This window comes from Schistocerca americana, chromosome 4, assembly GCF_021461395.2.
Source record: "Schistocerca americana isolate TAMUIC-IGC-003095 chromosome 4, iqSchAmer2.1, whole genome shotgun sequence".
In the NCBI taxonomy this organism is placed as follows: Eukaryota; Metazoa; Arthropoda; class Insecta; order Orthoptera; family Acrididae; genus Schistocerca; species Schistocerca americana.
This window is the reverse complement of record NC_060122.1, coordinates 333,968,326-333,981,513: the sequence shown is the minus strand read 5'-3', so window position 1 is coordinate 333,981,513 and position 13,188 is coordinate 333,968,326. Positions and strand designations below refer to the sequence as shown.

Here is a 13,188-nt window from a genome sequence, read left to right as displayed (position 1 = left end):
ATCCTGGATTTTCCATTGTTTGAAAAAAATCTGTTCTGGAATTTGCAGGGTTGTGCAACATATCTAAAATATAATATCCTCAATACAAGAAATTTTGTTTTGAAATCATGATACTGCTGCAGCACAATACATAGTCATCTAAATATAAGTTTTACATTTTTCTGTACAACAGTAACACAATGCCAAGAACCTGTGCATACCTTATAAATACACAAACAAAATTGAGGCTCAAGTAGATCAACAATAACACAAGGTAACCAAAGTCAACCAAACACATTACGGACTCATTTTGTCAAAATGACAATGCAATGATGACATTCCAGTTAGGAAACAGCTCGAGTTACATAACTGGAATACAATAACATTATTTGCTTAACATCATTTCTTTATTTCAGAATGCAAAACTTATCAAAATTTGGCATGTCAAGTTTCACAAAATTACTTCTTCCAGTTACAATATATTGTCAGAGTTTAGCTGCAACTATAGGAATAACAAACAACAAGAATCATAGAGAAGTCTTACGGTATGACAATGAGCACTGATATTCATGAATACTTTCATCCTATATAGTTTAAATTATGTAACTGCACACTGTGCATGTGCAATAGTGGTGGCGTTTGTCAGCTCTTCTAATTCTAATAAAACAGCAGTCCTCAAAATTCATCAACTAGTAGATAATTATATGATCACAAAAGACAACTCTGCTACTAGTGCAAAATATTAGGCAATAAATTTATGTGCAACCACCAGCGATCAGTTTTATGTTAAAGCTTGTCAATCTTTGCAAACACACAGATCTTCACTACACCCTACTATCAGTGCAAATGTGCCTATCTATTATTATATTCAATGCAAACTTTTGTATTAACAACTGGCCATCATTTTAAAATAACACTGGCCATCATTATCAAATAAAAGACTTACAGTCTTACAAAATTTGTTATAAACAGAGTAGCCATATTAGAGCAGTTTACCAATGCTATACCCAATAAAACTGCACGTGCAATTCAAACTTAGGGACTTATTACTGTCACAATAAATAACATTCAAAGTCATATTGTGATGCAAAAATAATAGCAATGAAAGTAGTAGTAGTAGTAGTAGTAATGTATCCACCATTCTTAATGTAACAATGAGGACATAAAAAGCTTTTCAAACACAAGGCTCAACATAATTTCCAGGAAACAATCCTGTGATACCATCCATGACCCCTTCCCACCAACCATCATCATTTTTCTTCAGCACATATATGATCGAACTCTCTTGGAAGCTCAGTTCATCCTCTTTGTCAGCATTGTAATCATAAATGGCTACCACTGCAACAGAATAAATTCATCAAATAAGAGCAAACTCAAATCCACAAGTTACAAAATGATTAATCCTTGAGATATAACAATAATGTTTAACATTTTATTTCAATAAATCCTTTAACTTTACTGTTCTTACCTTTTTCAATATAATTCTTTGGTACCCATCCTGGCAAATCATCTTCATCAGGTACAATGCGGAGCCGTGCTTCCTGCTCTGGTGGAGGTGGTGGTGGCAATGGTGGTGACACATTGCCTGGTAAGTGACGAGTTGCCTGTACCTGATGCGGGTGGTGTTGATGTGGGTGTGGAAGTGTGTGATGAGCTGCAAATGTGTATGAGCTCAAAATAATTTCCACATATAACAACAGGCATATTAGCAATGCTACTTAACCTAAAGAAGACATGTTAAGTTGCAGACAGGCACTATAAAAGGTGCCTAAGTGCAACTTAAATGTCTTCTTTATGGTAGCAATCTATCTTTCCCTACATTGTTGATATTCCTACATGGAATTTCCATTGTTTAATAGGCGTATTAGTTCATTCGTAGATCACAGCACTATCGTGAACAAGGAGTGAGAGAACAAAATCAACAAGTGCAGTATTCTTGTAGCATCAGCAAACATCATAGTTCTTGATGAGTTCTCTAATGTTCCAAGTAAATTATTTATGTTTGCAAACAAAAGAGGAACATTAAGCACCAAACTTTTTGGGACACCGTATTTAAGGTTTCCTCATTTCAAATATATTCCTATATTGCTGTTATATCGCTTGTTAATGTGGCCCCCTCAGATGTCAAGATATGACAAGATTCATGCGTGAGGAATGACTCCTACATCATATCATTTCAGTTTTCCTAGAAGAATTTTAAGATCTATACAATCAAAAGTCTTGGTAAGAGCATACAAAATGCTAACAAGGTCATTTTTTTTTATTTCTATCAGAATTGAGTTTCTATGGTCATAGATAACTTTATCAATAGATAAGCCTTTACAGAAGCCAAACTGAGCTGCTGTTAGAAGTTTATTGGACAGGAAAAGAAAATCGAAGTAAAGATATATATTTAGAACTAATTTTGAAACTTCATACACGAGTGCAATAAACAATGAAACTAAATTAGGAAAAAAGACAGGAAAAATATAGTGCACCAACAAATAGTTTACTTACGTGGTAAATGATCAGTGGATCGCTGTCCGTAACCCCCAGCAGTTGCAGCACTCAGTGTGTTTGTATGTGGTTGTGGATGCACAGTGCCAACCTGTGGTGGTGGCATTGGTAATGTACTATAACCAGCACCTCTCTCACCCCTTCGTGGGTGCCCTAGAGGGTAATTTGGTGCATAATGACTAGGAACCTGTGAAGAGGAAATTATGCAATTATTCCATAATTCCTCTGTCAGCTCCATAAAGAAAATGCTCTGATAATCTTCATTTCACATAGTGACTACTCACACCATAAACACCTCAACAGTAATGCAATTGAGTTAAATTAGTTACAACACTGGCATATGAAATAAATTCTCCAAAAATAAGGGAGTCACCTACACTGATACTAGAACTAGTTTAAAATCAACAGCAGTATTAATTCAGTGCCTACAAGACAGATGTATTAGCTTTCTGTTTCAAGCATGTCCTCAATATAAACCCACACACACGCACTTACATTAAATTTAGTTATAAATGATACGTCAAATGAAAGAGCAACTCAAACAGTTTTACCAAGAACCTTATAAATGTTCAATGTGAGCATCATTTGTCACATAGCACACATCAAGTCTACAGCCAAGCGCTAGATAGGTCGCAAGGGGCCCAATGACAGAGCTTGCTTTGCATGGCCTCCACGTTCACCCGACCTAACGCCATGTGATTTTTTCCGTTGGGGCTTCATCAAGGATCATGTGTACGTGCCTCTGCTACCAGCAGACCTCCTTGAATTAAGAAACCGGATTGAAGCAGCTATTGCTACAATCACTGAAGAACACTTATCAACTTTTGGGAAGAACTCGGCTATAGACTTGATGTGTGCCATTTGACAAATGATGCTCACATTGAACATTTATAAGGTTCTTGGTAAAACTTTAATAAAACTGGATCACTTTGCTTCAGCCCTGAGAGACCAGATTGTCATAACACCTCATGATAATAAAGAACTACAAAGACTGATGGTGTCTGGTAGTTCCTCACCTATGGATCTGGAACATCAAACTTAGTCTTACATAAATTAAGAAAGAAATAGGCAATGTACATTTTACAACAATTATCCAGCATACATCAGTTTTACAGAGGGAATCTATGGAAAACCTGAATGGGAATATCACTTTCAAATGATAGACACAGCAATCAGTTGTCCTTTTCTTTCGAGTTTTATTTGGCAAATCTAGATTTTGGCTAGAGCCTAGCCACTATCAATGCACTATTTCATAGTATCATTGCATGTCCTAGTACATCAGCCCCTGTTGTTGGGGCTTCTGTCACAGTTCGTTTAAGACTGTGAGTCTTGAACAAACTGTGACAGAAGCCCAAACAACAGGGGACTGACGTACTAGGACATGCATTGATACTGTGAAATAATGCATTGTTAATGGCTAGGCACTAGTCGAAGTCTAGATTTGCCCAATAAAATCTGAAAGAAAAGATGACTGACTGCTGTGCTCTATCACTTGAAAGTCATATCACAGTCGAGTGCACCTACATTACTAATGGAAGATAACTTGCTGAATGGGAATAGCAGAACAGTAGCTGGAGTCCATCGTATCTGGTGTTTCAGTCCCGTGTTTCACTAAAATAATGAGGAACAACTAACTCTATGTGCCATCATTGATAATGATCTACAAGTTACTTATGTTATTGCAAACATACACTTTTAAATGCAGACTGCAAGACCAACGAAGAAACAGATGTGTGAAACCAGGGAATGATATAGTAATTGAAATAATTTTATGAGAAGAAAGGGAACTGTATGTGGATCAACACACTTTCAAATGAAGTGCAAATGTGCTATCAGAATTATTACATTACGTGATCATCAGTGACCAATAGAATTTTTACCATCACAACCATTTGGCAAGGAAATTTAAGCACCAATAAAAAAGGATCAAATGGCTTGCAGTAAAAATTTCTATCAACAACACTTTCTTCAATATGTGATACACTTTGAATACTTTAGCCAAAAATTACAAATCAATAAAATCATAATAGTACAGACAAATGAATGCAATGAAACTCCTCTATCAAACTTTTCAAGGGAGTTAAAATGGTGTGAATTACAGGAAAACTTACTTTTAAGCTGTAGCTTAAGCAATTTAAGAACTATACAGGTCTTTAAATTGGAACCCTGTTATTACATCACTTCTATATTTTGTGAACGCACTGGTAGTTCATACTTCTTTTTACAAAAAAAAATCCAGAATTATAATTTGTTTCAGTTTCATTTTAAAGTTCTAATGTCTACATCAGAACTTCGGTAAAAGTCCAAAAGCAGTTAACAAGACTTGGACATATTTGTGATATCAAACTGAGGGCAAGAAGTAAATCTAACTTCAAATCATAAAACTTACTAAACAATATGCTAAAAATGATATTTTAGGAAAAGTATGCAAAATACAGGACATCAGCTGGTGATAGGGGTGATGACTAATTACTTAAAATGACTGACCCAATGAGACGATCACATTTCCGTAACATCATCATTATTACATTAACTGTATGTAGATATATGATGGCATAATGAAGTGTAATGCTGTTGGACATGGTACAGACCAGACTGTTCAGTTGAATTTTACTTGTGCTGTCATGTCTTAACCTAACCAACACATAGGAAATCAGGATGTACTTCAAAAGAAGTACAAGAAGTGTGTGACAATTATGACTTCATTTAATTACCACTGCTGCTCATACCACTCCAGCTATTTAAGCTGTGATATTAAGTCAAAATCTAAGCACCACCTCAGAAATCTTTACATATTCCAGGGAAAACATGTAAGCCATGTATATATTGATAATGTCTCCCTGAAAATCAAAATTTATGCAATTTCTTTCTACAAAACAATAAGCCAACAATTCCCATGACTTTTTCCCCCCTGCTACATTTCTAAGCTAGTTCATATATTATCTGTAAGGCACTACTTAAGCACTTGTTTATCATTGTCAACTTTCCTTCCATTCAGACTTTTTTAACCCAACCCAGGACTTTGCTCAAAAACCCAACTACGAACAACACTACACACAATACAGTCATTGTTAGGAGGCAAGGTATTGTACTGTGTTCATCACAAGAATAAACTTAATGTAAACAAACACAAACTTGATGATTGGTCAGAAGCCATAGCAAACATACACTGGAGTTGTTACACTCTCAGAAATAGGTTATACTTGTGTGTTAGATATGTTATTACTAAATTATGTTAAATGAAACTAAGATATTCCAATGTATTAACCTTTTCGTGAGCCGTGGGAAACATGCTTCCCACTACAGTGAACTCGCTGCTAGTACCGTGGGATTCACAGTTCCCATCTTCGTACGGTGCTACCACCTAGTGAACAGTGTAGGGTACTACTTCCAATCAGAAGTTCCCGCCGTTTTTGCTGTACCTTCGCGCAGAGGCATTGTATAGCTGAGTGTTGCTCTGTAGAGGAGCCTTTCAGTGCTGTTCGCGTGACATTTTGTGATTTTTTTCCACAAAGCTATAGTATAAGGTAGATACTTTTGATTTACCCAAATTTATGAAGGAAAACGTAAAATTGGAACGAGGAGAATTCCAGTTTGAAACAAAAGGAGCCATTTCTGCAGTAAAATGGATGGATAACCGTCCAGTCATTTTCCTGTCCTCAATTCATGATCCATGAGAAACAGACACAGTGAAAAGAAAAAACAAGGATGGTACTAGTACAGAGATTTCTTGTCCTGAAGTTGTGGCAGAATACAACAAGATAATGGGTGGTGTCGATAAGTTTGATCAGTTATGAGAAAGGTATGCTATTGGCAGACATTCTGTAAAATGGTGGCACAGAGTATTTTATTTCCTGGTGGATGTTGCTGCAGTGAACAGTTTTATCCTGTGGAAAATAAGCAAAAGAGAGAGTGGACAACATGATCAGCTCACATACAGGATCCATCTAGCCATACAATTGATCGCTGGCTTCTCGTCCCAAAAAAGGCATGGGCAAAAACCTGTCGTTCTCGCAAAAAGGGGTAAAGTACCTGAAGATTTTTGTCATGTGGCTGTAGGGGAGCATCAACCCATTTTAGGAGAAACCTACTGGATGTGCCGTCATTGCAGTACCAAAGCTGCAGAAAAGAGCACTCACTGTGTGTGTTCATATTGTCAAATACCACTTTGCATAGACCCATGTTTCAGAAAATTTCATGGTAAGTAATTGTGAACAATCATTGTAACAAGAGAAGTAAATTTATCAAATAAATATGACAAATATTGAAAAAATTGTTTTTGTCACTTAACTCCAAGGAAGGGCAGTGGGATTCTACTTCCCACCTTGTTGTGTGACCTCACTTTCACAGTTGGAGCAAATTTGATATTCTGTATGATAAATATACCTATCTGTTAACTACTATCTGCTCTCCAATCATTAAAAAAAAAAACTGCTCAATAATTTTGCCCACGAAAGGGTTAATAGCCCTCAATGTTTTTCTTAATCACACTTCAGCTATGTAATTTTTACTAAAAAAAATCGTGTACAGTCACAGTCTTTCTATTGCTGTGCTCTGATTGTTGCACTGTTAATAAGCAGTACAAAAATGGCTGAGGCTACTTCCTGCTCTGTAGTGAAACATGCATGTGGAACGTGTTTAAAAAGTGCTGACAAATAGATTGTTCTTAACATTCTTTATAAATGTCAAGAAAAAAAGAATCGCCTTTGAAGTTTTCTGAGGGACTATATTTAATACAGTAGAGATACTAATACAAAGTGGATGTATAGCAGAACTGGTAGCATAGTAGATCAACAATTTGATGCAGTTCATGGATTACTGATTAGAGTCTCCTGTTGGTCATCCTTTCTTTTCATTCAGTTTTAAATATCTACGTCTTGTAAAATTCATCAACATTTATTATGAATAACGCACACCTTCTTGTTCTAATTACTTAATGCGTGCAAAATTCATTTCCATTTCAAATATAAATTCTTAATTATCAATCTTTTATGGAAAAATTGTTAATAAAGCTTGCTTAAATTATAGAAACACAACAATTTAATTTTTTTAATGTTTTATACAACAAATGAAGTCCCACATGAACCAGAGTGATAAGTGTTGTAAAAAACAATCATTTTCACAGTTTCAAGTGCACCATTTAAATGCTGCATTTTTACATTTGCCTCTGTACCATTACAATATGAACCCAACAGAATTGATTTGGAGCCAAGTTAAGGGATTTCTCGCAAGAAATAACAAAGACTGTTAAGCTGCCAGATGTACTGGAACTAACACATGCAGCTTTTTCACACGTCACTGCCAAATGCTGGCGGCACGTCATAAAAGAAGAGGAGGAAAAGCAGCACCTGAGTGGGTTCATGGATTCCACTTTTGATCGACTCATTATCAACGTAGCAGGTGACAGTTCCAGAACTGAAATGTATTTCTTGGATTTGGATACAGGAGGAGCTAAGAGATTACCAGACAGCTGACTCCTGGTGAAATCCCTGCAGTATCACACACAGCTCACTTAGAAAAATTACACTGTGTTTAATTTAGGAATTTTCATCACTCTTGCTTGTAATTAGAAAACTATGTTAGGTGAGAGTGAGAGCATTTTATGCTTGCCGTCTGGTCATCTAAGAAGCATGTGGTCGTGCTGAAGTTTTGCTGAATATTATTTCATTCTCTTTAAAAATTAAATGACATTCAAAGCTATATTGTTTCTCTGTTCCTCCCTGTTTACATCTGAACTGCAACTGCTCATATCATTGCAGATCAGTTGGACCAGTTGGCTGGCCAGAGCTGTCCATGTTAAATGCGCTGGTAAAGCAGTTGTCGCACATTATCACTCAGTTTATGTGCATGTAACACTGCATAAAATGTATCCTTATGATTGTACTTGACTGTACTGGACACAGCTTGGCTTCTGCTCTACGTAAAATGAAATCCCATGCGATTCAAGGAAATGCGGAAGAATAAATGGTGTAATGTACACATCATGTTTATTCTTATAATGAACACAGTATAGTGGCGTGTATTGTTCAGACCTCTACCGATTCAGAATTTGGGAACTGAAGAGACCAGGGCTCAAGAAAGTTAACTGCTTAATGCCTGTAAGCAATACTTCAAAGCCAACCCCTAGCCAGCTTCATTACAAACATAGTTTCAGTAAGTGTAAATGGCAGGAAATTTATAACTGTAATAATGTAAAAGTGGATGTAAATTAACATTTCATGTAAGTTGTCAAGGAGAATTAGAATCCACCTTGAGTATGGGAAAGAAAACACAGACCTAGCAGTAATTCATGTGGAGACAGTTTCCATACTGGTATTACCACATTACTGAAATGTTTGAGCAGTGCTAACACAAATATGCAAATACGTGACTCACAAACTTTAAGTTCTTTGAGAGATTATTCAAAGGTTATATGTATATGTACTCTCACGGTGATATGATTAAAACAAATTTTCTCAAACTCCAAGCTAATCTGGTTGCAAGTTTGGAGAACTTTCATAATTTTGGTCAACAGTTAACCCCAACACTGGGGCACATTTCTTCTTGCAAATAATAAAAATGAGTCCTTCCACTTCAGACTGATGACTGTTGTCTCTCTTACCAGGTAATGAACTGATATAAATTTCAACATGACAGGTGATATGTCCTATGTCCTATGTCACCACCTTCAGAAACTGGCAGGTTTTTTTTTTTTTTTTTTTTTTTCCTTCTTTAATAATGTTCGTCACAGAACAAATTCAACACTTTTACATGTTATCAAAAAGTCTTAACCTATAATATCAACTACCTGAGGTGGTGCAACAGCTGGTGGGGTACGATATTCCCGGGATCCCTTTCCAAGGCTGCCACAAGCCCCAGGTCCCAATGTGGATCCACCACCAGGTCGTGACGTTTGTGGAGGTGTAGGTGGTTTGGTAGTTGGAGCAGGCCCAACTAATACTCCAAGAGATGAAGCACTGCCCCCACTGCCAGTAGGGCCTCGCTGCTTTGAGCGGGGAGTGATGCTTGTGCGTACTCCATGTCCTATGTCGTCTAGTGCTATATGACAAGAAGTCAGATTTTAGGTGGAAACAAAAAAAGGTACGAAATATAACACAACCAGCTGTCAAAGTTAGTTCTGCATCCATCTCACATAGAACAAAAGGTTATTTATTTTAATGGAAGGAAAAAGAAGTTCGCCATATCCTTGTATTTAAAATTTTGAGCAGCAAGAGAGTTTAACTGGCATCCTTGCTGAACTGATCAGCTTTTAACTTTATAGTTGTTCATAAGAAATGACCACATATTCAAAAAAAGTCAACATATTAAATTTTTTTAGTGTAACTCATCTAGTCCTATCAAATATAACATGAAAGCATTAGGAAACACTACCAATGAATAAAGAAATCTTGACACTGTTACTCAGTCTGGCTTATCAACACAGAATTCACTGCGTACAAGTCTGTGGGGAGAAAAAAAAAAAACTATGGTTACAACTGGATCCACTTGTTCTCATGTAACCCCTTCATATACAGCAGAAATCTTGGTCTATGTTACCTTACAAATTTAATTATCTATATAATGGTGCATCACTTGATAACAAACATACAAGGCACCAAGCAGCATAAAAGCCCCAAAAAAATGCATTTTTAAAATTAATAATTAATTTGTGTCATCCAATTTTTCCTAGTAATTCACAGCCATCTTCAAGTGTCCAAACAAAGTGTTGAGTATAATTTTCAGTTTCTGAAACCAGGCTTCTTGTGGGGCAGTATTACAAATGTGAGGCAGTATTACAACTTTCAACTCAAATGAAAGCAGAAGAAATATTCTGCTGAGAAGTAACTTTTCATTCTAAATATTTTAGCCCGCTCGTATAGCCACCATTGTTGTGGCCCCCCCCCCCCCCTCATCTTTTTCTTTCTCCTCTCCATCATAGCTTCGAATCTTACCATTCTATTTCTCTTCCTCTAACCTATCTACCTCTTCTATATCTCTTTCACCCCATTCCATCGTCTTATGTCTCTGCTTGATGAGAATAACTCACAAGCTGCAAGAATATAACGAGAAAATTCCCAACTAGCAATAGGACTGACACTCATATAAAAAAAATATGTTTACTTTCATATACATAGTCATTATTATTATTATTATTATTATTATTATTATTTTTATTATTCTTGATTGTTATAATTATTTTTTGATTGTTATAATTATCATTGTACTACTTTTATAATCTCTATTTTTTTCTTTAACATTAATTCTGTATAACATGTTATATGTCCTAATTTTCTGTAGACACTGAAATTTGTTGAATCTGAGTATGCCTGGTTAGGTGTAAGAGAGGGCCTGAAGGCCCTAATCTTGCCAGGTAAAATAAATGCATAAATAAGTAAATAAATATAGCAATACAACTATTCCTCACAGACCAGTATGTGTAGAAAGATAGAAGTTACAAAGATTGAATAGTTCAGTATCTCACTAACAGCAAAATTATTAGATGCTGAGAATTTGCACAAATTAACAAGAATTCGGTGCAGTGAATCAGCAATTTTAGTAACATGTGCTCTCATATACATGTTTTATACAGCCTACAAACAATTTACTGACAAAAGTTCGTAAGCCTAAAAGTGTATAAGAGTACATAGACTACAAGAAACAGATAAAAATAGTGGGGAACAAGTTGCCACAATTCTATTGCAACAGCAATTACTGCAGCTGCTTAAAAATATGTTAACACAAGTAGGAAATTATTTCTGCTTGTCAAGTGTGTAAAGAAACGAGTGCATATTACCTGAGCTGGCAGTAGCAAGCAAAAATCTTTGTTATATAAAACGTGGTATTTCAAACAGTAAAACATGTAAAAGTCAGTCACTCAGTTATCATACTTATGCTGAAACACAGAACTAACACAGAAGGTAAAATATTTAATTTGGACTTCTGAAATTGTTTCATCAACTAAGGCCGTACCATGATTCTTCCTTTGAATTGCTACACAAATGAGAGATGTTTAACACCATGCTAAATCTGCCACATAATTAAGGTTTCAGTAGGCTCGAGCTAGGTAGGATAAAATGTGCCAGTCTTGTTGCCTCAAAATAGGAAACTAAACACTTATCTTGTATTCTGTTGGACATCTGTAAGCAAACTGTTGTGACTCGCCAATCTTTCAAAGTGCCGCTGCGCAGTTACGGGCGTCCTCTACGTGCGGCGCTGTCTGCCAGCCATGCAGCAGCAGCGCCACCTAAGCAGCCAGCCAGCCAACGGCTGTTAGACTCGGACTCAGTTATCATTTGACTGTTAAAGTGTACACATGTCTTACTTTGTTTACTTGATCTGTGACTTTCATGTATTGTGTCGTCCCTGAAATATATTTGTTCAACTTGAAGTTACAACAATTGGCGATGAGGATGGGATGTTCGCATGCAGGTGGATACTGGTTCTGCTGCCACTATCATCAATTCTCAGACGTATCTTCAGTTGGGTTCTCCAATCCTGTCACCTGTCACTAGGAAATTATGGACTTACAATAAACAGAAGATTTCTCTCTTGGGACAATTTGATGCTAAGATATCTTACAAATCAGTTGTTCGCACTGTTCCCATATTTGTGGTCGACCATAGTAATGCAGAGAATCTTTCTGGTTTCGATGCCTTTCGCATTTTTGGGTTCTCCATAGATGACTGTCAATATCGTCTCTGATGCTATTCCTTGTGCTCAATTGGATTCCTTGTCGACAACATTTTCATCCCTTTTTTTCTCCTGGGTTAGGCCGTGCAAACGACTTTTAAGCTCATATCACACTCAAACCCACTGCTCGGCCTAAGTTTTTTCGGGCTCGGCCCATTCCTGTCGCCCTTCATGACCGGGTCAAACGGGAGCTGGATCGTCTCACTGCTTCAGGGGTCTTGCTTCCTGTCACTTCCAGTGAGTGGTCCTCTCCTGTCGTTTTCGTTGCTAAGCCAAATGGTGATATTCGTCTCTTTGGCAATTTCAAAGCCACTGTAAATGCTCAATGCCTCATCAACACTCACCCTATGCCTCGACCTGAAGAATTGTTCACTAAACTTGCTGGAGGCCAGTATTTTTCTAAACTTGACCTGTCAGAAGCTTATTATCAACTTCCTCTTGACGCTGCTTCCCGGCAGTTCCTGGTCCTTAACACACCTTTCGGCCTCTATCAATACCAACGATTGCCAGTGCCCCTGCTCTCTTTCAGCGATTCTTGGAACAATTATTGCTCACTGTCCCTGGGTGTATAAATTACATGGACGACATTGTTGTCACTGGCTCCACCACTGATGAACATCTTCAAAATCTCCGCACACTTTTTCATGTCTTACAGACTGCCGGTCTTAAGTGTAATCTTCAGAAATCAAAATTTTTTCAGGCATCTATCACGTATTTGGGGTTTCAACTCTCTCAGGATGGTATTCATCCACTTCAGCAAACTGTCGCTGCGATCAATGCCCTTCCTCACCCTACATCTGTTAAGGAACTGCAGGCCTTCTTGGGGAAAATAGCATACTATCACAAGTTTTTACTGTCTGCTGCTTCGGTGGCTCAGCCGTTGCATAAAAACGTGCCTTTTCACTGGTCCGCGTCATGCGACGCGGCTTTCCAGAAATTGAAGACTATGCTGAAACAGGCCCCGTGCCTGGCTACTTATCGACCTGGCCAACATCTTGTTCTTGCCACGGACGCCTCTCAATAGGGGGTCGGTGCAGTCCTTGC

General features: G+C 37.2%; 1 protein-coding gene across 1 annotated transcript in view; it reads right to left on the bottom strand.

Annotated features, from left to right (window-relative positions):
* Nucleotides 1-367: 367 nt before the first annotated feature.
* The window catches only part of LOC124612568 (abl interactor 2), a 61,071-nt gene continuing 48,250 nt past the window's right edge, over nucleotides 368-13,188 (bottom strand). Inside the window, exons 6-9 of the mRNA XM_047140850.1 lie at nucleotides 9,263-9,513; nucleotides 2,476-2,662; nucleotides 1,448-1,633; nucleotides 368-1,317 (exon numbers count right to left, since the gene is read on the bottom strand). Coding sequence (XP_046996806.1) covers nucleotides 1,154-1,317; nucleotides 1,448-1,633; nucleotides 2,476-2,662; nucleotides 9,263-9,513 — 788 coding nt within the window. The 3' untranslated portion in view covers nucleotides 368-1,153. The remainder of the gene's footprint in view (nucleotides 1,318-1,447; nucleotides 1,634-2,475; nucleotides 2,663-9,262; nucleotides 9,514-13,188) is intronic.